General features: G+C 53.7%; 3 protein-coding genes across 3 annotated transcripts in view; all 3 read right to left on the reverse strand.

The window, feature by feature from the left end:
• The window catches only part of VOLCADRAFT_106354 (uncharacterized protein), a gene marked incomplete at its 3' end in the record, with an annotated part of 7452 nt that extends 3681 nt beyond the window's left edge, over positions 1-3771 (reverse strand). Inside the window, exons 1-4 of the mRNA XM_002954375.1 lie at positions 2676-3771; positions 1984-2123; positions 872-982; positions 190-366 (exon numbers count right to left, since the gene is read on the reverse strand). Coding sequence (XP_002954421.1) covers positions 190-366; positions 872-982; positions 1984-2123; positions 2676-3099 — 852 coding nt within the window. The 5' untranslated portion in view covers positions 3100-3771. The remainder of the gene's footprint in view (positions 1-189; positions 367-871; positions 983-1983; positions 2124-2675) is intronic.
• Positions 3760-4854, reverse strand: VOLCADRAFT_121300 (uncharacterized protein). The gene is made up of 4 exons (XM_002954376.1): positions 4707-4854; positions 4485-4592; positions 4288-4407; positions 3760-4138 (listed from the first exon to the last, which is right to left on the reverse strand). The coding sequence occupies exons 1-4, from the start codon at positions 4770-4772 to the stop codon at positions 4088-4090; spliced, it is 345 nt and encodes a 114-aa protein (XP_002954422.1). The 5' UTR covers positions 4773-4854; the 3' UTR covers positions 3760-4087.
• Positions 4855-10065: 5211 nt separating this feature from the next.
• Positions 10066-10845, reverse strand: VOLCADRAFT_64732 (uncharacterized protein; the record flags this gene model as incomplete). The annotated part of the gene is made up of 2 exons (XM_002954377.1): positions 10066-10153; positions 10658-10845. Coding segments are annotated over 2 exons (276 nt in total), but the record flags the coding sequence as incomplete, so codon positions are not given.
• Between the last annotated feature and the right edge of the window lie 9336 nt (positions 10846-20181).

The raw sequence follows: 20181 nt of genomic DNA on the forward strand, positions 1-20181 counted from the left end.
CGGGCCCCCTGCCCAAATGGCCTTCAACCGCTGTGCCAATTGTACGACCAGGTGTGACCAGGTCGCCGGTTCTTCCCGCACATAACATCACCCCCCCCCGCTAAACCCCCCTCAACTCTTTCAAAACCCTCCCCCCCAGCCCCTTTATAACCCTACCCCCCTACCCCCCCGACCTCCCCCCCCGCCCACCTGCGTGAAGTCCACCTCCGCCAACATGCTGCTCCGCATGTCCTCTAGCACCCCGGTCAGGCTCAGTCGCCCCAGCTCGGGCTGTACGAACTCCAAATAACGCGACATCAGGTACACGAAGGACATGTCTGCAGTTAGCACGTCCTCAACACCCGGCTTGAGGACCTTGATGACGACCTGTTGGGGGCCGGGGGGGGGGGGGGAAGCCGTGTGTATGTGTGGGGGGGGTTAGTGCGTGTGGGTGTGTGTGTGTCTTTTGATTAATCTGAGCCGCGATACGATAACAAAGTGCCGAAGTGTGTGCACGAATAATGTGGGTAGCGGTGCGAGCTCCGTAATCTAGCGACGTGTGCGCCTCTTCCGTAGTGTGTGTTTGCGTGTGTGTGTGTGTTTGTTTGCGAGTGTATGTGTGTGTGTGTGTGTGTTTGCGCGCGTGTGTGTGTGTGTGTGTGTGTGTTTGGGTGTGTGTATGCGTGTGTGTGTGTTTGCGTGTGTGTGCCTCTCTGCGTTTTGGGCGTGGGTCGGGGGCCGGGGCCGGTCGAGATTGGCAGCAGCCATTGGGGAATAGGAAGAAGGCGGGAAAATACACAGCGGGGGAATGTCAATGGCGATAAAAGCTCAAATTGGTCTCGGAGGCGGGTTTGGGTTTGAAGGTGTCTGGGACCCGCCTTCCCTGCCGTACCTGTTTATTGGAATCACGTAGTACGGCAGCATGTACTTGCGCCACCGAGGCACTTGCCAGGGGGGTTGGGTCGATGGAGGAAAACACATTGGACCAGGGCTGCCGAAGCTCCTGTGTACGGCAGGAAAAGGGGCGGTCCCGCGGGAAAATGGAGCGGGAAAAAGGCGGGCGGGGGTTCCGGAGCTTTGTCCCATAAACCACCTTGCGGAAATGTCTGTATGCAAAACAGTCCAAACCAATCCAGGAAACGCCCAACTGATTTGTCTTAACCGCCAACGTCCAATGCAATGCGGGCCGGGGACAGAGGGTTTGTGTGTGTATGTATGTACATATGTATGTATGTATATATGTATGTATAAGGGGGAAGATTATCAGGTGCAACAACGAAAAGCCAACTGCCGGAGGACTTGTTGCGGTGGTTGCGGTGGCTGCTGTGTTGTGTGTTAATTAGAAAGGAAGGAGGGCGCCAAGAGGGCAGGGGGGAGGGAGGGAGGGAGGGGGGGAGGGAGGGAGGGAGGGAGGGAGGGCGGGCGGGCGGGAGGGAGGGAGGGAGGGCAGGGGGGGAGGGAGGGTGAGAGGGTGAAGGAGCGACCTGAAGGTAAAAACAAGATGGTTCAGTTGAGGGGAGGTGAGGTGAGGGAAGGTGAGGTGAGGTGAGTTCACTGCGCGAGTGGGTTCCGGAAGGCGGGGAAAACAGCAGCGAGGTGCAGAGGTGCAGAGGTGCAGGGGAACTTCAGGTAAAGAAAAGAAAACAATGATGCAGCAGACCAACCAGCACGCGGAGGGTGAAATCAACATATGGACGTTTCAAGCGGTCGAAGCTCAGCTTGTCGGCCTCAATACACCGGGGAGGAGCTGTTCTGTTCCGTTATTTAAAGGGTGAAAGAGATGAGCGGATGACAATTATAATATGCTGATGCTAGTGATGCTAGTGGTAATGACGCGGACTAAGAGAGCAAGCGCCGGGGGCCGAGGTAAAAGGCAGGCAGGCAGGCAGGCAGCACATACATGTGTGTGCGTGTGTGTGCGAGAGAGAGAAAGAATTTTAAAGGTAAGACAACCTGGAGCGACTTGCGATCCATGTGTACGAGCCACGTACGATGTTGCCGTACCTGCTCGATGATGCGCTCAACTACGCTGTACGGCACGGGATCAGTCTTGTCCAGACATTTTTGGAACTCCAGGACGTACTCGTCCGGGAAGAGTGAGGGGGAGGAGGCGATGAACTGGCCCAACTTGATGTACGTGGCACCTGCATGAACGTGTGTGTATGTATGTATGTGTGCGTGTGTACGTGTGTGCATGTGTATGTGTATGGGTGGTGTAGTGCGACGGCAGTCATGAGGTCAGTGGGGTTGGGGGGAACTGGTGGCCCCCGTACATAGGAGATGTTACATGGCATGACGCGCAGTAGATTGAACGGCTGTCAGGGTCTGTCCTCTTCCCGTGGGGATGTGGAGGACTATAGCTTTCTATAGCTCTTTTTTTATTCGGATGGAGGAGAGGTGGTCCACCTCCCTCACGCCTCCAGGACCTTCCGGCGTTTCCCCACTCCCCAACAACACACGCACATGCACACGCATACGCGCTGCGACATGCTGTTATACTGTAAGCGCTTCAAATGCAATGGTTTCCCCAGAAGAAAAACAATGACCCGGTCTGTTGCCTGAACCCGGAGAGATGCTGATTAAGAGGTGGAGGGGACGCGTGATGGTCGGGAATAGGGGGAAGTAAAGTACGCAGGAACAGGAAGCCCGGGCAACGAGGTGGCCTTTGTCTGAGACGAAATCAAGGTCGCGCTCACCCAGCTTTTCAAATAGCTTGCGAAGGAAAACCGGCAGCGGGTCGACATTGCCCTTGGCCAGGTACTCCGCCGCGAGGGCAGCGATTGACTGGGCTGCTTGAACTGCGCGGAAGAGGCCGCGGGGCCCCGTGGACACGCTGAGACGAATGGTTTCTTGAACAAGTTCACGCAGCTGTTCAACTCGCTGGCTTTGATCGCCGCTGGAAGTCGCGGAACTCATGGAAGATGCTGCCTGGTCGCCGCTGTTTGAACTGCGTCCATTGCGTGTCGAAGAAGAGTAACCAGAGCGCGAGCTAGGCCCTGTGTTGCCGGCAGCGGAGCCTGCTGCGCGGCAAGCAATCTCGAGTCGAACTCCTCGACCGACCGAATGCCCATTAACTACAGCATTTGCCCGATTGCTACGCACTATAGATCGATGCAACATGGTTAAGAATGCAGGCTATTCTATCGCATAACCGTGGAATTAAGAAGGTTACTCAGAAGGACTGGTTACAAAATAATTTAGCTAAGGAATCCTGAACTATGGGCTTCTACAGAACTTTTGTATCTTTCGTCCAAGCAAGATTGTACAGGGAATACAGCGACCAGCGCAAGGTAAAAGGTAGGTCCATGACATACGCCACACGTCCACCCAGCCACCACATGCCTACCCGTACGTCCTGAAGCGCACATTTTGATCGCATGTAAATAACTGACTCATCACTTGTTCTTGTACACGGGTGTCCAGGAACTAGACAGACTTGAGTCCTGCCTTGCAAGTCCTTTGCTTGGTCGCCATCCGAAGGGAACATCCCCAACCCCAACGCGGCCTTAGCCCGCACGGCTAGCACAAAATCCACTAAGATTGCAAAACTTCGCAGCTCCGGAGCAACCTCCCCACATCCCCTTTCCACAGCCTTCCCAACTTCTCCCACACGCGCACGCTCAGAAAACCTGCGCTGCTAAAGCATTCTGGAGCCGTCTGGACTCATCGACCCCGCTAAGCATATTGAATCAAATGCAAATGAACAGGACCCCTACTGCGCCCGCACCCAAGAGTGACCCCAAGGGCCCACATGCCCTGGCAAGAAATCACCTTGGAAATCGTGCAAATGAAACAGAACGGCCCACATTGATGGGAACATACGGACATGCCGGATTTCGCATGCCTACGCGCACGCACAAGGAACGAAGACATGGGTTGCAGCATGCCACTAAAGCTAGGCGTGGGTCCAAGCATGCGAATGGAGAGGGGATGGACCAAAAAGGGTCATTCCCTAGCATTTCGGCGCGTGCGGCAACGCCATAAAACCGCTACTTTTTCCATGTCCCAAAGATCCATTAAGGCTCCGGTGTTAAGCATGCGTCCATCGCCCCGAAAGGCTCCCACCATCTCCGTGCAACCATGCCAAGGCTTAGTCCGCCGAAATGTTTTAGTCCTGGGCCTGGAGGTGCGCAAGGCGAGCCTCGGCATCGTTGACCTCCTGCATGTGGGCCGTGAGAGACAGAGAGAGGTGACACCGTCGCTCTGTGGGACCAGAAACCCCTGGCATGTCACGATGCGAACGCGAACAGGCGTACAGCTTTACGTCAACCCAACACTCGGGAGTACGTATACCGCTATCCTTCATACCTGAGCTGCCAGGCCGGCCGTTAGCTCAAGCTGCTGTTTGAGCGCAGTTTTCAATTCCATAAACTCTGCCCGAAGCCCTTCTACCTCCGTGTTCAGCGTCTTCCGCAGGTCGCCCACTTCCTGCAGGCAGGGAAATTTCGCGGGCGGGTAGTAATCGCCCCTGCCAATACTGGCTGACTTCGGTGCGTCACCCTTACCGCTCTGTACGTTTTAACTTGCGTGTCAAGCTTTGTCCGCCAGTCCTGTAACTCCTTCTTCAGCGTGGCAACCTTCGAAAGAAGCGCGTCCTTCTGCTCATTGAGCTCCTACATCCAGATGTGTTCTTCGATTAATAATTACGCTGTTGTTTATACTGGCCTCTGAATTCATTGGAAAAGAGTCCCTTGAACTTGGTCAGGCATTGCCAAACCTCGACTCACTGCTAGCTTCTTCGAGTCGACAGTAATATCAGGTTCCTTGAACGCTTCAGGTGATCCTTCCGCCATATCAGCTCGCAAGACAATTCCCTTCTAGAAGGCAGCTAGTCGAACACGGCCTTCAAGTCAACTTTTGCTCCAAGTGCACTTTTCGAAGGCAAAGATGGAGTACGCATGCACTGTTCATGAGAAGGATACGGAGTCTAGGCAATCGTCCCCACCTCTCATCGTGTCCCTTGGATTCCCTTAACGGACACCGTACAATACAACTGTCAAGACTCCCATGAACTCGTGGACGCCTATACCCAAGTGTGCTAGTATTACCTCGTGCATATAGGCAAACATTAATAACATGCGTGCTGCAGTCGAATGGTGAGAACAGAATGGATGCGAGTGGTACTCTTATTTAGTTCCATTTGCCTCCGCGCCAGGTGACTGTTCAACACCTGGCTGAGCCTGGCTGAGCGCGATTAAGCGCTCCTTGACCTGACCTCTGAACAAGTGGCCGACGGAGATAGCTTTTATCAGTTACATATACCAGCAATGTCGACCAGAAAAAGGAGGAAGTGAGCACGCGAGAAAACAGGACAAACCCCAGGGAGCTAGTCAGATGCATGCACTACCTGAAGTCCATGCACACGCACCGCCTGACTGATCACCCATAAGACCGGCCACATCAAAGCTCAGCACGGAAGATATCATGGAGGAGAGTCCCTAGCGCGCGTCGTCCCTTGCGCCAATCTTGCGCCAATCTTCCTCCTCCCAAACAACAGTACATCGATAACACATTTTTTCTCCCCCACAACGGAGACCAACCAAACCCAGCCCTTGTCTATCTTGACCGAACACACCCTCATGCACGGGCACGGAAAACGGCATCAAGTTCTTCTTCTGTTGATGCTAAGGTTTGCTTTTCCGCTGTACACATTAACCTACGCCAGTTCCAAATTGCCGCAACCGCAGCGGCGCCCTTCAATAAGCGGAAAACAAAAGGTAAATTAACAAAACAAAGGTAATTATCAAAAATGAAATCGGCCTTCCCGGGCGCCATGAGTTAGGAGATATTACCGCAAAGCAGTGCCAGCTGCTCGTGATGCCTGCTTAGGACAGGCACTCGCGCACCCGAAAGGATGCAACACCACAAGCTCATTTGTTTCGCCTCTCACAATGTCACCTCTTCTCCACGCACTCTACTCGCGCGCGCGACACTCTCCCAATGGCCTCCTTGAAATCCCAAAAGCTCCTGCACTTTAGCGCCCGAACGACCCCGCGCTACCTTTGCACCCACCATCAAGCGAGACCGGCATAAAACAGGCCACCGTAGCCCAAACCAGCGGATTCGGTAGGACACGTGCCATACAATCCCGATCAGGTAATCGAGATCGTCAAAATATAATACAAGTAGATTTGGAGCAGACGGCTGGTTTTTGGAGTTTGGAAGGCTCAGCAGTGTTGTGCTTGGCGGTGCGGTGCCAAGTTGAACTGGGTGAGCTTCCTTCCCGTCAACCAGTCATCGCTTCAGGTAACCCAGACAAAACTTCTTCACATACAGACACACATATACACAGTCACCCCCATCTCCTTATATCTCCTGGAAAAGCGCCTGTCGCGCTATTTTTTCCTGCCTTGCATTCAGAAGGAGTCCAGAGATCACTCAGCCGCCATCACCCGGCTCCTGCCGTACAACGCGAAAGACCCCAGCGCTGAAACCATCAGGTCACGCAGACTAACATACATACATACGCACGCTCACACCAAGACGGACACGTCTACACAAGCTCTTATAGATATGACGTTTTCCTTACGATATGTTCTGCGCAGCCTCTCGACCCCTTCCAAAGAGATACAGACGCACAAACATACACACATACACACACGCCAACGCCGCGGTTGCGGCTTGTGAGGCAAAAATACTTCATGAACGGAAAACAGAGGTTGTATTTCTTTTGTGTACCTTTTGCACGTTGTAACTCAGGTTACGACGAGGTTAGACAGAACAACAAAAGGTACATTTTGCTGATGTGTATATATATGCGACTTAGCCGGAGCTGCATTTATGTAGCATCATGGGCATCATCGTCCGCCAAAATTGGGAAAGGAAAAAGAAAGGAAGATAGAAAGATAAAGAGGCGAGACTGGATATGACCAGTCCACTTCCGACCTGCTTCAGGAGGGCAACAACATACGTAGCCTGAACAGGACATCTCGCATTGACCGCATACACCTAATTAGGATACCTATTATTTCCTGAAGTGTGGCTGTCGCGATATGGCTGTGCAATAACAAGCACATCACGGCGAAACTAAACAGCGGCAAAATTATGAAAGGAACGCCAACACACGGAGATGCACATGAAAGCATATAAACAGACGCACATACAGTTGCACACATACACGCCTAAACACACATCCGCATGTAACATGTCGGGGAAGCCCCAACCCCAGCCCGGGCCCAAGGTCCCAAAGGCACACACCGCAGACGGGGACCCTACGTTACCCATAAACCAAGTTACTGTCCTTACACACTTCCCTGTCCATATTTCTCAAAGCACACCACCGCGACATACGCTTCCTTTCTTGAGAGCAACTTGACCAGAGAGGATCGCAAACCACACAAAACACCATCATCGTCCCCAAGCTCCCTGTGTATAACAAGAAAAATAGGTACAAATGTAACATATATAAACCTGCTTGTCGGCTAACTGGAAAATAGACAAGCATCCATGAAGACGCCCCGGCACACTGTCCCCCATTAGGGGAACCAAAGTCATCGTCCTTGAGGACGCGACAAAAACTGTGGGCAAAGTAGGGCCTTTTGGCAATGGCGGAACCCGGATTCATTTCCTCTTCTCCCCCCCCATTCCCCGGAGGATAGGGGTGGAATTGGACCTTCCAAGATAGGTCCTTGATAACCACCACTACAACCAACACAACCGCCATCATCATCACCACTGCCGCAATGCACCAAGCATCATACCCTGCTTCTCCTTCTCCTTCGGCCGCATATTCAGCAACTTCTGATGCCAAATTCTCATCCAGCTTTTACCCACCAAGCTCAGAATCCTCAGATCCTCTCACGATCCTCAGGCTTCTTGGACCTTCCACAACTACAATCGCCAGAGGTAAACAGCGCTCTCTCTCCCCCTCTTCCCCCCCCCCCCACATACACACGCACACGCACAGTCACACACGGGACAATGAAAGCAAAAGAACAACATTCTCATAATGCATTGCAGGACATCCCCTAAGAACGGCCTTGCTTGTGAAGACGAGTGGAGTCCGTCCGTGCTGCTGTTAAGCCGTTCCTTCTAGCAGCAGCAACAATGAAGCAATCCAGAGGGTCAAAGAAGCGTTACGGTGTTCGTACTCGGCATAAGTGGACGGCTAGTGGCCGTCGCCGCCGCCGCCGTCGCCGCCAGCTGCCGTCGAGTTTCCTTCCGTACCCATCCCGTCAAGGCACTGTCGTGCTGCCGGTAAAGCTTTGACGCCGCCAACGCAATCTTACGGTCGAGCTCTAGGAGATCATTCGCCGTCGCGTCGATGCCGTCGTACCGCAGCCGTACACTGCGCCCTAGTGCCGTACCTAGCTGCGTCAACAGCGCCGCCATGTCGGCGGGCGCCACCGGTGCCGCCAGCGCCTGCGCGAAAGCGGCCTCCTCGTCCGCTGTCTCGTCCTCGTCGCTGTCGTCGTCGTCGATCAGCGAACGGCCTGAGCTCATTTCGATCAGTGCACGACCGGCCCAGTCGCTGACCGTCGACGAAGATCGGGAGATATGTCGATACGTCTCCAACGGGGCCGCTGTGATGACATCATCAGGCCCCGGAGCGGCAACTCTGACAGAACTCGACGGCGGCGGCGGCGCCGCCGCCGCCGATGCCGTGACCGCAGTAGCACCTGTTGCTGCCACAGCAGCAGCAACAGCAGCATCTGGAGCAGCATCCACAACAGGCGCGGTGCCAGCGGCAGTAGCACCCTGACTGTCCGTTGAAAGGAAATTCGACATAGACACAGACACAGACGTGGCGGCTGTTGCAGCGGCCGGCACAGAAGGGGAGCCCAGAGCGGCCTGTACGGCAGACTCCAAGGGATCCGAGCCGCGCTCTTGGCTTGCCGTCAGGAAGTCGAACGACCCATGGGTCATTCCCAACGCCGACATAGATAATGAGGATGAAGGCTCGGGATCGTACACAGCGTATGCCTGGACATCAAAGGGCGTGTGCATGTACGGCAGGCCATAGGCTGATGCATAAATGTCGTACTCCATGCCCCACAACGAATTCGGTCGGGCGACGGACGCATCGCCGTTAGAACGCTTGCGGTTGTCCTGGTCGCCGTCTTCAAAGGCATAGCTATAACTGCAGCTACGGCTCAAGTGGGCAGCATTGCCAGGACCAGGGGTAGGGGCTGCTGCCGTCGCCGCCGCCGCCGCCGCCCCCGCCGTCAGTTGGCCGGAAGCGGCCGTTGAGGGAGACGTCTCCCGCTCGCTTCCGCTGATGCTGCCGGGCGACATCACAACATCGAAGGCTGAGCTATGGCCTGTCGTAGCCATCACGTCAAGGTCGGCAACATAGTGACTTTGGATGTTGGAAGACGTCGCCTTGCCGCTGCTTTCACCGCCAGCGGCGGCGGCATAAGTGTCCGAAAGACTGGCGGCGGCAACGGCGCCGCTGCTACTGATGCGCGCCAATGTTGGCGTCATGTCCATGAGCCTGGAGAAATTCGAGCTGAGACTGAGCTTGACGGGCGGACTCTTAGACCGGGACGGCAGTACAATGCTCATCGTCGGCTCGCCGGCGGCGGAAGTCGGCGACAGCTGGAATGACGTCAGCGACTTGGCGGCGGTAAAAGCCGTCGGGTCTGCTGCCGCCAGCGGCGCCGCCGCCGCCAACGACGACGAAGGCACCCGTACAACGCTGATGGCGGCCTGGATTAGCGTGGAGATTTTACTGCTGACAGTCGCTGGCGGCTCCAATACCGTCATGGACAGCTCGCCGCCGGCGGTAATCGTTGATGCTAGGGCCCCAGCTTCTGCAGGCTTCGTGGTGACGGCTGTAGCTGTTGCGGATCCAACGCCAGCGAAGGAATCTTGCGTAGGCTGCGCCGCCGCCACCGCTGCCGCTGCCGGGGCAGCCTGAGCAGCGGCGACGACAGTGATGGCGCCTTTCGGCAGTGCCGCTGCCGCTGTCATCTCAGCATCTGGAGATGCAGCAGCGGCTGTAGCGGCCTTCGTCAATCGTTCAGCGACGGCCGCAGCAGCTGCAGCTGGAGCGTTGAGAGGCTGAGCCCGGAAGTTCCCATAGCCCTTGCACCACGAGATGCCTACGTCGTACCGTTGTACGGGCAGACCCTGACAAGTGGTTGGGACCTCAACGACCATGTTGCTGCCCTCCTGCCATCGCTGCTCTTTTCCTTGCTCGTCCACGACCACATACTTGCACTCCACTGTGGACCTGCAAAACGTACGAATGGACGGCTCGTACGCTTCAGTCCATATCGTGCGTGAAAACCGTGACGTGCGGTATGCTGTAACTTGCGAAAAATTGAAAATGTAAGATCCAATGGATCCATTGAGCGCTGCATGGCCGGCAGTCGAGAACGTTGTAACGAAGGAGTGGCACTGAATTGCAGTACAGTCACTCTGCGAATCCGCAGTAACTTTGCGTGCGAGCATATGTTCGCAGTCTACAGAGTGTGAAGAATTGGAAAAGATTGAATCGGTATCGTTGATGGTGTGGCATCATGTTGAGGTTGAGTGCATAGCTAGCTGCGGTAGGGGCGCAGCTCCCAAACTCAACGCCGTGGTAACGCAGCTTGTACGTCAGAGGGTTTGCCAGCATACAATAAAAGAGACCCGTAGAGTTTAGTGGAAAGCACGAGCTTCGTTATATATGATGTCGCATGTCGCTGGACGAGACAACATATGGCTGCGTCAACCCCAGGATGTGAATGCTCACCCCGCTGGAAGCATCACGTTGCATGACCATGTGTCGCCGCGGCTCCAATGCATGCGTTGTCCCCTTTTAGCCGACCAATTGCCCAATGGCGCCGTATCGCCGACCAGGGTTAAGCTTTGGCCATATGGGCACTTATACTCCACCTTGAACGAAACATTGACTGCAAGAGTGGTAAAACTTGAACACATGTTAAGATCTACATGCAGAAACGTCGCATAGGACTGCTTATATTAAATGCGAAGCCAAACAGCTATTTGCTGAGCTAGATCCCACGTACCCATCTGAGGCCGTTGGTCTACAATATGAGCTTGCGACATGTTTACTGCTCCTTGCAACCGACGTGACAAGCAGCGACACCGGACCTGCGCCGAAAACAATTGGGCATGAGCGAGGCGTATTGAAGGACAAGACGGCGAATCCACAGCTCCAAATTTCGCACCTGTTGTGTCACAGGACGGCGCCATGTTTGAAGAGAGGGCTGCATTCCGTAGCGATGTCAGTGTACTATGGCTCGACCTTGTCAAAACGCGGTCGAGTTATCGAGATAATACTCGAGGGCGATAATCCGTAGTAACCCGTTTGTCTTAATTTTCAGTGCATATGCGCCCGCGTAATGATGACGCGCCGCAATCTATGTCAAGACCCTCCAACAAAGTCGTAAGCAAAACCTACCACCAACTCTGCATCGCTTGCTGATAAAAATCCCTGCCTCCAACATAATCAAAGATCCTTAAATTATCGAAACACAAATGGAGCAAACACGCTAGATGTTGCATCAGAAGGGTAAGCTAGTCGTACTAATCATCTTGCGTACGGGATAATATCCTGCGCTGTAATCCGTTGTCTGCCGGTTACTTTGTGCAACGAAGGTTACGTGACTAGCCAATTACATAGAGAGTTAGATTCGCAGATAATGGTGACAGCTGCAAGCCTGTCACCAAATTCCAGTGAACTGTTTCCTTCCTTAGGCGTGCCCGAAAATACATGTCTATCACTGATTGCAGCAATGAAAGACATGTAACTTCCTGCATTATCTAGTCAACAGCCAGATCTTGTATGGCAGCAGGTTTCCTGCTGGCTACTGGCAGCGATTGGGCTGATAAAGTCTGTAAATCGCATCAACATATGCATATCGCCTTCCACGCTTCGTCTGGTCGCTGCCATTGCATCTCTTGGTCATGTGTTCTCGGCGTTTGCATGCCAAATACCAGCGCCACGAAACATGTCTCGCAACACAATGACATCAGGCGTCTTTAACTTTAAAGAACGTTGAAGAATACAAAAAATGTTATGGTATGAACAATTAAAGGCTATCATGACATACCTAGGCCTTCTGCAACCCGCAGGGCACCCTCGCTTACACGTGCGAGAACCGTGACGCATGATTTCAATACGGTTCTCACCTTCAACCGCCTTTACTGCGCCGCATAGCAGCGATTACATGTCGAAAGGAGCGGGTTCGAATTGGTTGGGGGACAATTTGGAACTGGCAGTTCTGTCCGCGTACTTGACGTGGCCACGTCCTTGGTTAGTAATTCTAGAAAATGAGGGGTGCTGCAGCTATATCATAGGCTAGGGCAGCATCCACTCCAATCCATCACGTGCTCAGACTCTTCCCCCCTCAACCTCCTCAGCGAGCGGCACCTTGGCCCCTTACTTGTCCTCCCAACAGAGGGATGCAAAGATTAGGGATTGGGTTCGGATACCGGTCAGGCAGGAATTAGGATTCGGAAAGAGGGGCAGGATTAGGATACAAAGTTGAGGCCAGGTTTAGGATGAGGACCCGAGTGTAGGATTAGGATTGGGACCCGGCCCCAGGATTAGGATTGCGACCCGGCCCCAGGATTAGGATTGGGACCCGGCCCCAGGATTAGGATAAATACCTATATCCAGGATTACGATTAGTACACTGGTATTGGATTAAGATTAGGGCACAGCAATGATTGGCAATTAGGATACTGCTATGTAGGAGGACTATCGAATCCAGCTACCGTTCAGACTGGGTTAGAAAGTTGCTATGCCATGTCGTACTAAGTGATGTCGCGTGTGATGTGTGCGCTCATGCTCCTGATCACGGAAGCCATACGCTCCAGGAGCTCCAGCCATGCTTCTGACAGGCGTCTGCTGATCAGTAAAATTGCGATAAAACAATCTGCAAAAATTGACGAGGACGGTCTAGACACGAAGACGTATGGATGGCGTCCGCGCCTCCTCCGGAACCAACTGCACGACATTGAGGGACGCTTCCAAAGGCAGTCGCGTGGTATGCGTCCTCATAAAATATTAGTAGGTTAAATGTCGGAAACTTTATGCATAATTTTTCTACTATGCGCACGTGCTAACATTACTGGCTCAACATCATAGGTCGACATCGTGTTACGAGGCATGTCCTGCTTATTGGGTTGTACTTCATAGCTGCGAAAGCCCCTGGTATTTATGGCATTGAAGGTCTCTGCTTCGCTGCCAGTGTGGATGGTGATCCATTGGATCACCTCTCTCAGCTACTCCTTCCAAGGACGTGTTTGCTCTGCCTGCTTGTTGTTAATTCTCGGGCTTCGGGCTTTGTATGAATGAGCCTATTGTTATGCGCACATGTTAACATCTTTTGGCTCAATAACATACGTAGACATCGTTTCACGAGGCATGTCCTGCTTATTGGGTTGTGCTTCATAGCTGTGAAAGCCCCTGGTATTTATGGCATGGAAGATCTCTGGCGCGCTGCAAGTGTGGATGGTGTTCCATTGGATCACCTCTCTCAACGTGCATTTTATCTTCGACCGCTCCACAGTCGCATCTGCAGATGCTTGAATCAAGGTGTTTAGACGCAGTATCCCTGCTTAAACTCTTCGTATGGCACGATACTGCAGAAATGGCCAGGATGCGCAGCTTCGTCAGCCTGCTTTTTATGTTTCAAGTTTTGCTTCGTTTGATCATATACCCGCTCTAAATTTGCATTGGTTTTTTTTACGCACTTGCATTGCCATCGCCTCGCGCCTGTATGGCACTGTGTGTTTCCGTGTCACGGCACCCTTCTATTAGGATTGGGGCCCCCAGCCAAAATTAAGGTTTTAACGAATCAGTCACACGATAACAGCTCCACGATAAGGATTACGACACGACCAAGAGGATTAGGATTGCGACCCCAGCCTCAGAGTTAGGATTGCGGTCCGGCCCCAAGATTAGGATTGGGCCCCCCCCCCCAGGATTGGGATTGGGACCCGGCCACAGGATTAGGATTAGAACCCCGCCCCTAGGATATGGATTAGACCACCACTCTGGATTAGGAATTAGAAGTGGTCCACCCCTGTTGAGATTAGAGGATTGCTGACCGGTACCCACCCCCTGGATTAGGACCACTTTGCATCCCTCTGCTCCCAACTACTCAATCCAAGCGTGCCACCTCCCGTTCCGACGCAGCTGTAATTCTGCGGTCGAAATGACAATCACATGCATAACACTGGACTATGCTCGCACACTTTATATGTATCGGGCCATTAAGGTAGCAGGTTGGCGAATGCCTTCCCTGTCTTGTTACTTCCCTGTCTTCACCTTCAGTTTTGGGCCTATTATGGGAGTGGACTTCAAGTCGAGACCCAGATCGCGGGCCAGCCTGAAGGCAAGGGGGTCGAACTAAGGGCCATTTCAATATATGGATGTTCAATACATTGCCGGACTCAAAGTGAAGTAGCATCGAAAGTGCCCCACTCAACGACAATGTCTTGTGCAAAATTGTTTGGACTCGCATGACGCAGATTCGAATCGGACTCAGGATCGACTTGGAACCGACCTTTCGGCAAACGGAAGGCCACTTATGATGTGTGGGACGGGGGACCATATCTTCACCCGTGGCAGCTACCCTGCGAAACGCTGCCTTCCCCGGTATTTCGGGGCACCCTCATCCAGTCACCCTAGCCAACTTCTCTGTGGATCGCTCAGGTTCCGCACCCACCACCAACATCCAACGGAATCTGCCGGATTGACGACGGCCCAGCTCCATTCCTGGTCGGCTCACAGGTTAACTTTATCCCAGGTCACCACTGTCCATCAGCTAGGGGCACTTCCCTGACAGGTCTCTAAATGGTCCGTGCCTTACCAGTAGTACCTAACCTAAGCATGAAGTCACATTGCAAAAGCAGGCGCCTGGTTAAAATATTGGTAGGTATTCTAGATTTCGCAGAGGCTGCACAAACAAGCCTAGGTTACGGGATTGTACAACACTTTGGTCTAGAGGGTAGGACAAACTGTCGGGCAGAGCAATTCTTTTGACTGCCCCGGTCGCACAATTCCCGTGCTTCCCTAATTCGACACCCGGACAGGCCAATTCAGGCGCAGCACAGCCCAATTCCGAGGCTCCACAGCGCAATTCGAATACCTCCGGCGGGTCCGCCAGAACAATTCCCGACCTCGGCAGACCAATTCTTTTGTCAGGAATGAAATCCAGGCTAATTCTGCGACAGAGCTCTTCCCTAATTCCAGCCCGAATCCTACCCTCCTTTTGGTCAGACTTCCATGCTGACGCGGCAGTTCCTAACATCGGAGCTCACCTCGTGAAGTGTTAAATACATCTGCTTTACCACCCTTGATAGCTGCGAAGATGCAAAAGTTCATCTGTGCGTTACATTACATAACGGTGTTTGGTGTTCCTTCGTCTCCACACCATTCTGTATTCTCACATGCTCACTTCATCGCCCAATCCTTCCTTCAACATCACCACTTACACTCCGCCGACCTTCCAGCATTGAACATGGTCGTTTCGCGTTCGTTTGGCCAACGGACACCTCGCCCTCTGCTCCTCCACCCTTCCCAACGCCCCCCTGGCCATCCAATCACACCATGAGCACACCACCTTCTTCACCCTCGACCTCGAGCTCTTCATCGTCGTCGCCATCGTCTTCGTCGTCATCGCGCCATCGCGCCATCTCTTCGTCCTCTTCACCTCGTCTTCGTCCGCCTCAACAACTATGTCTTTCGAGAACGAGTTCCCGCTTCCGCCTCTTAACTTCCCTGCCGCCACCGACCCCGTGCCCGCGGCGCTCCCGCACCCACCACGTCCGAAGCCGCTCTTCCCTGGGATCGAATCTCAGAAATCGCCGCCCATGCTGCCATCCGAACCTTACAGAATCGATCGTCAACGGCCAACCAAACCAACCAGCGCGGACGATGGCGACAGCAGGCTCACTGTCTTCGTGCAAGCCGCATACCGTGAAGTGCAGGCGTAGGCGGTTGGCCCACGAGGCGAGGTCGGCGTCCTTGGCAGTGGGGTTGAAGCGGGGAGCCGGTCCGCGCTGGTTGGTTTGGTTGGCCGGTGACGATCGATTCTGTAAGGTTCGGATGGCAGCATGGGCGGCGATTTCTGAGATTCGATCCCAGGGAAGAGCGGCTTCGGACGTGGTGGGTGCGGGGGGCGCCGCGGGCACGGGGTCGGTGGCGGCAGGGAAGTTAAGAGGCGGAAGCGGGAACTCGTTCTCGACATAGTTGTTGAGGCGGACGAAGATGAGGTGAAGAGGACGAAGACGAAGTGATGAGGGCAAAGACGAAGTGAAGAGGATGCAGACGATGGCACGATAGCGCGATGACGACGAAGACGATGGCGACGACGATGAAGAGCTCGGCGAGGAGGATCACCTAGGCTCTGATACCAATTGAAAGAGAACCAGGCCGCTCCTAACAACTGGGAAGCGTAAGCTGACTTTACTGTCCGATATACTTGCGTAGGCACAGAGGATCGGAGTTTCAACCTCAACCTAGGCTTACTATGTTCATAATTTGGTCCGCTTACATAGTCATATTAGCGCGCCACAACCTCACACATCGTACACACAAGTTCAAGCTCCACTAGCTCCGAAGTTACGACATGGTCTCAGAAGCGCGCGCTAACGAACTGCAAGACATTACACATGCGTTGCAGGTATTAAAATCTGTCCTATGCCCTCTGCCGTGAGTTGCAAGGTACTGCTGGCGTGTATACCATTCATTGGCGACTTTCGTATTCCCCGATCGTTGGCCTCTACAAACCTCTGACATGACATGTCAGAAATGTCATGACCGTTGATGACCGTTGATTGTCACGACCGTTTCTCGCAAAGATACCAAACTCGCGAAAAAGTGTGATCCCGGCCGGGGCCTGACGGCCATGCCAAGCTGTGACATCAAATGACACTTGTAACCTTGAGCTGTGCGGCGTCTGTCTGCACCATTTTCAGCCATGGTACACGTCTTCAAAAAAACACTTAGGGTGCCTGGTGACGGGCACGCCAACCGCCATCCTCGCAGCTTCAAATCCAACTTCAACAGCACCAGCAGACGGCGGCGACGGAGCGAGTGTTCCGGTCGCTGGAGCAGGTGCCAACCTCTCTAGCTTGCTGGACGCAGTGGGCCGGACGCAGTGGGCCGGACCAAGTGACGCTTCCTTGCCCCCTGGATTACTATAAACACCCATTCTCCCCACGTGTGTGCCGCCACCCCAACAGTACAACCACAAACCAATGGCCCCCCATCCCTGCATCTCCAAGCCAAGTCCGTCTGTTGGCCCATGTGAACATAGCTGTTGGCCCGTGTCGGTTGTACCCCTGCTACCCGGTACCCAGAGTGTGATGCTGAAGGAGGGAAACACATCCGCATCGACTCATGCAGCTGACAGTGTGAGGGCCGCAGTAACATACTTGAATTGTAGTTTTTAAAGCCCACAAACCAAATTCAAGCAGCAAGAAAACAATTTTTGGATATTCTTAAAATGATGGCCTTGTCAAGCGGAAAAATAGCGGGCGAGTTGACAAAAATAACGAATGGGAATCATAAAAAAATTATGGGTAGAAATTTTTTTGAATAAAGCCCTATGTGTGCCTTATTCCCAACCCCTGCAACCTCCAAACATCTTGCACACACACGTTCTTGCTACATCGTGGACACAGCAAACCCCAGTGCACCGCTACTTATTTTAGAGGTTCATAGCAGCAGTTTGGCTTACGGAGTTTTCAAAAAACCTAGACGCAGTCCTTGCCGAACATGTCTCCTTGAGAGATCAATGGTCTACCACAGTTCACCCGCAACCCCAGAGCATCCAAACCCCCGCTCCACCATGCAGACCCTTATGGTGCTGACCACCCTGCGCAGATCTCGACGCCACCGCCTTGCGATTTGCTGTCTGACTTCACCACAACAGCATCACACGCAACAGCCGCTGCCGCCGCTCCTCATGGTGTCGCTTTTGTGCCTCCCACACTGCACCACCCTCATGTCTCTCTCCTCCTGTCCTCACCCCTCCGCCACCACCACCTCATCCCACTCCCGGGGAGCCCTCCTCCACTGCAGGACCGGCAGCATGCAGCCTCGTTGTACGGCGGCCTTGGTAAGCGGCCTGCCAGAGCCCCATGGGAGATGCACTGGTGACACAGGTAGCACAGTACGAGGAAGCCACAGTTGGTGGCCGGCAAGAGGTAAGCGCCATTACAATGCACGCCAAGCCCCTGCACGACCAATAACAGGGTTGGCGCTTGTTAACATGATGCTTCTGGGGAGGAGCATGTGCTCTGGAGTTCATCCCAGAAATCGCCTGCTTCCACCCTCTAGCAGTGCAACCCCGCAGTAGCATGCCCAGCTGGCCTACGGATTACACCGCATGCAAGCTTCTGGGAAGGGTGGGTGCACTAGTCAGGTTGGTACGAGTCTTGGACATGGCCGCCTCCCGTCCGATGTCACCCCCTCGGCGACCAACCTCATGCCACCTCGCTTTCCTTTGCACTCCCACACTAGCGTGACTTCCCTGGTCTTCAGCCGCCCCCACTGCTGTCCTTCTCTCTCACCACCTTCAGCCTCCTTTGTCCCAAACCGCTATCGTAGCCTTGTTCCACTAATCTGATAGCATTGAACTGGTAGGATTGGCATCTTAGCAGCCTTTGTGCCTGATTCAGCTATGCTAAGATGCAAAAAATTCAAGGGGTGCTGGTTCCCCCAAACCCCAAAGCTCCCACCTCAGTTGTTGACCTTCTGCAGGTACATCGGGAAAGCGGTCTTGATAGCGTCGTACATCTCGATGACGCGGCACTCCCAGTTTAGCAGCTGTTTGACAGCCGGCGTAATCATGTGGCTGACTTCCTCCACCTCGTCATTCAGTTCCTCGAGCGTAGAGGGGTGGACCGACGCGTTCCGCCGCGTAATGAGAGCATCTGCTTTTCTGGCAAACGTCTCTGCCGAAACGCCGAAAGCTGTAGACGCAGCGTTGAGTCCAGCGTCTTCAGTGCCCAGCTGCTGAAACCGCTTGCTCTCAGACTTCTTGAAACCCTTCAGCGCTGCGTCTAGGACCTGCGCCGCAGCGTTCTGCACTCTGGGCTTGCAGCTGTAGGCGAAGGCGCGCTCCAGTTTCTGAAACCGTGCCTCCAGGCCATCACTACTGTTACTAGTCACAGTGACGATCACGTCCCGCTCGTCAACTCTGACTTTCATAGGGGGTGTTTCCTCTTGGATTAAAAGTCGCAGATCAAGGCTTAATCAATCTCATATGGAAATATCGGCGGATTAGGACGGATTAAGCGGATTAAGGTTGGCGCGATTAGTTAGAGATTTCCGTCCGTATTCGCGCGCTTCGCGGATAAAATATAGATTAATATGCTATAGTGCTATGCAATCTTATCGCAAAAGTGGTACTTAACGAGGTTAATCGTTTCCTGTAGTTGTAGAGGCTTTCTCATGAATATATCGGAGTATACATGGTTAGGCACTACTGGTAACGCGCGACCATTGCCCCCGGGAGATCCCGGGATCAACACCTGCCAGGGTCGTAAGGAAGGTACTGCGCCCCTGGGTGATGGACGGTGTTGACCTGGGATAAAGTTAACCTGCGAGCCGATCAGGAATGGAGTTGGGCCGCTGTAGACCCGGCAGATTCCGTTGGATGCTGGTGGTGGGTGCGGAACCTGAGCAATCCACTGAGAAGTTGACTTGGGTGACTGGATGAGGGTGCCCCGAAATACCGGGGAAGGCAGGGTTTCGCAGGGTAGCTGCCACGGATGAAGATATACCCCCTTTTACACACACACACACACACACACACACACACACACACACACACACACACACACACACACACACACACACACACATACAGCCACAACAACAACCACAATCACAACCGGTTGTATTGTCTTTGGGGGAACCCCCAACTCTGCTTCCCCGCCCTTGTGTGACGGTGTACGGCGTGGTCGTTGCTGTACTTGGCAGCGTTGACTCTTCCTGCGTGGCGTGCAATCCTCGGACTGTGTTACAGACCCTTGATGGTAAGACCGCCGGGGGCCGTGATGTGGAGCTTGATGGTGGCTTTGGTTCGTGGGTCGCGGTAGTGTGTTCCAACCTAGGGCTCCCTGGGTGCGCCTCGTGCCTTAAGTCGTTGGCGGCAATCTGCTGTAGGCTTGGAATAAGCGGCCCTCGGGTACTTGCACCTGCCCGGCTCCCGCAGGGAGTCTGTGTGCATATTCTGCTAGCGTTGGGGGTTGGTTCCTTGTCCTTCTTCTCGTCCATGCACCCTGTCT

The sequence above is a fragment of the Volvox carteri genome, assembly GCF_000143455.1.
Source record: "Volvox carteri f. nagariensis unplaced genomic scaffold VOLCAscaffold_42, whole genome shotgun sequence".
Lineage (NCBI taxonomy): Eukaryota > Viridiplantae > Chlorophyta > Chlorophyceae > Chlamydomonadales > Volvocaceae > Volvox > Volvox carteri.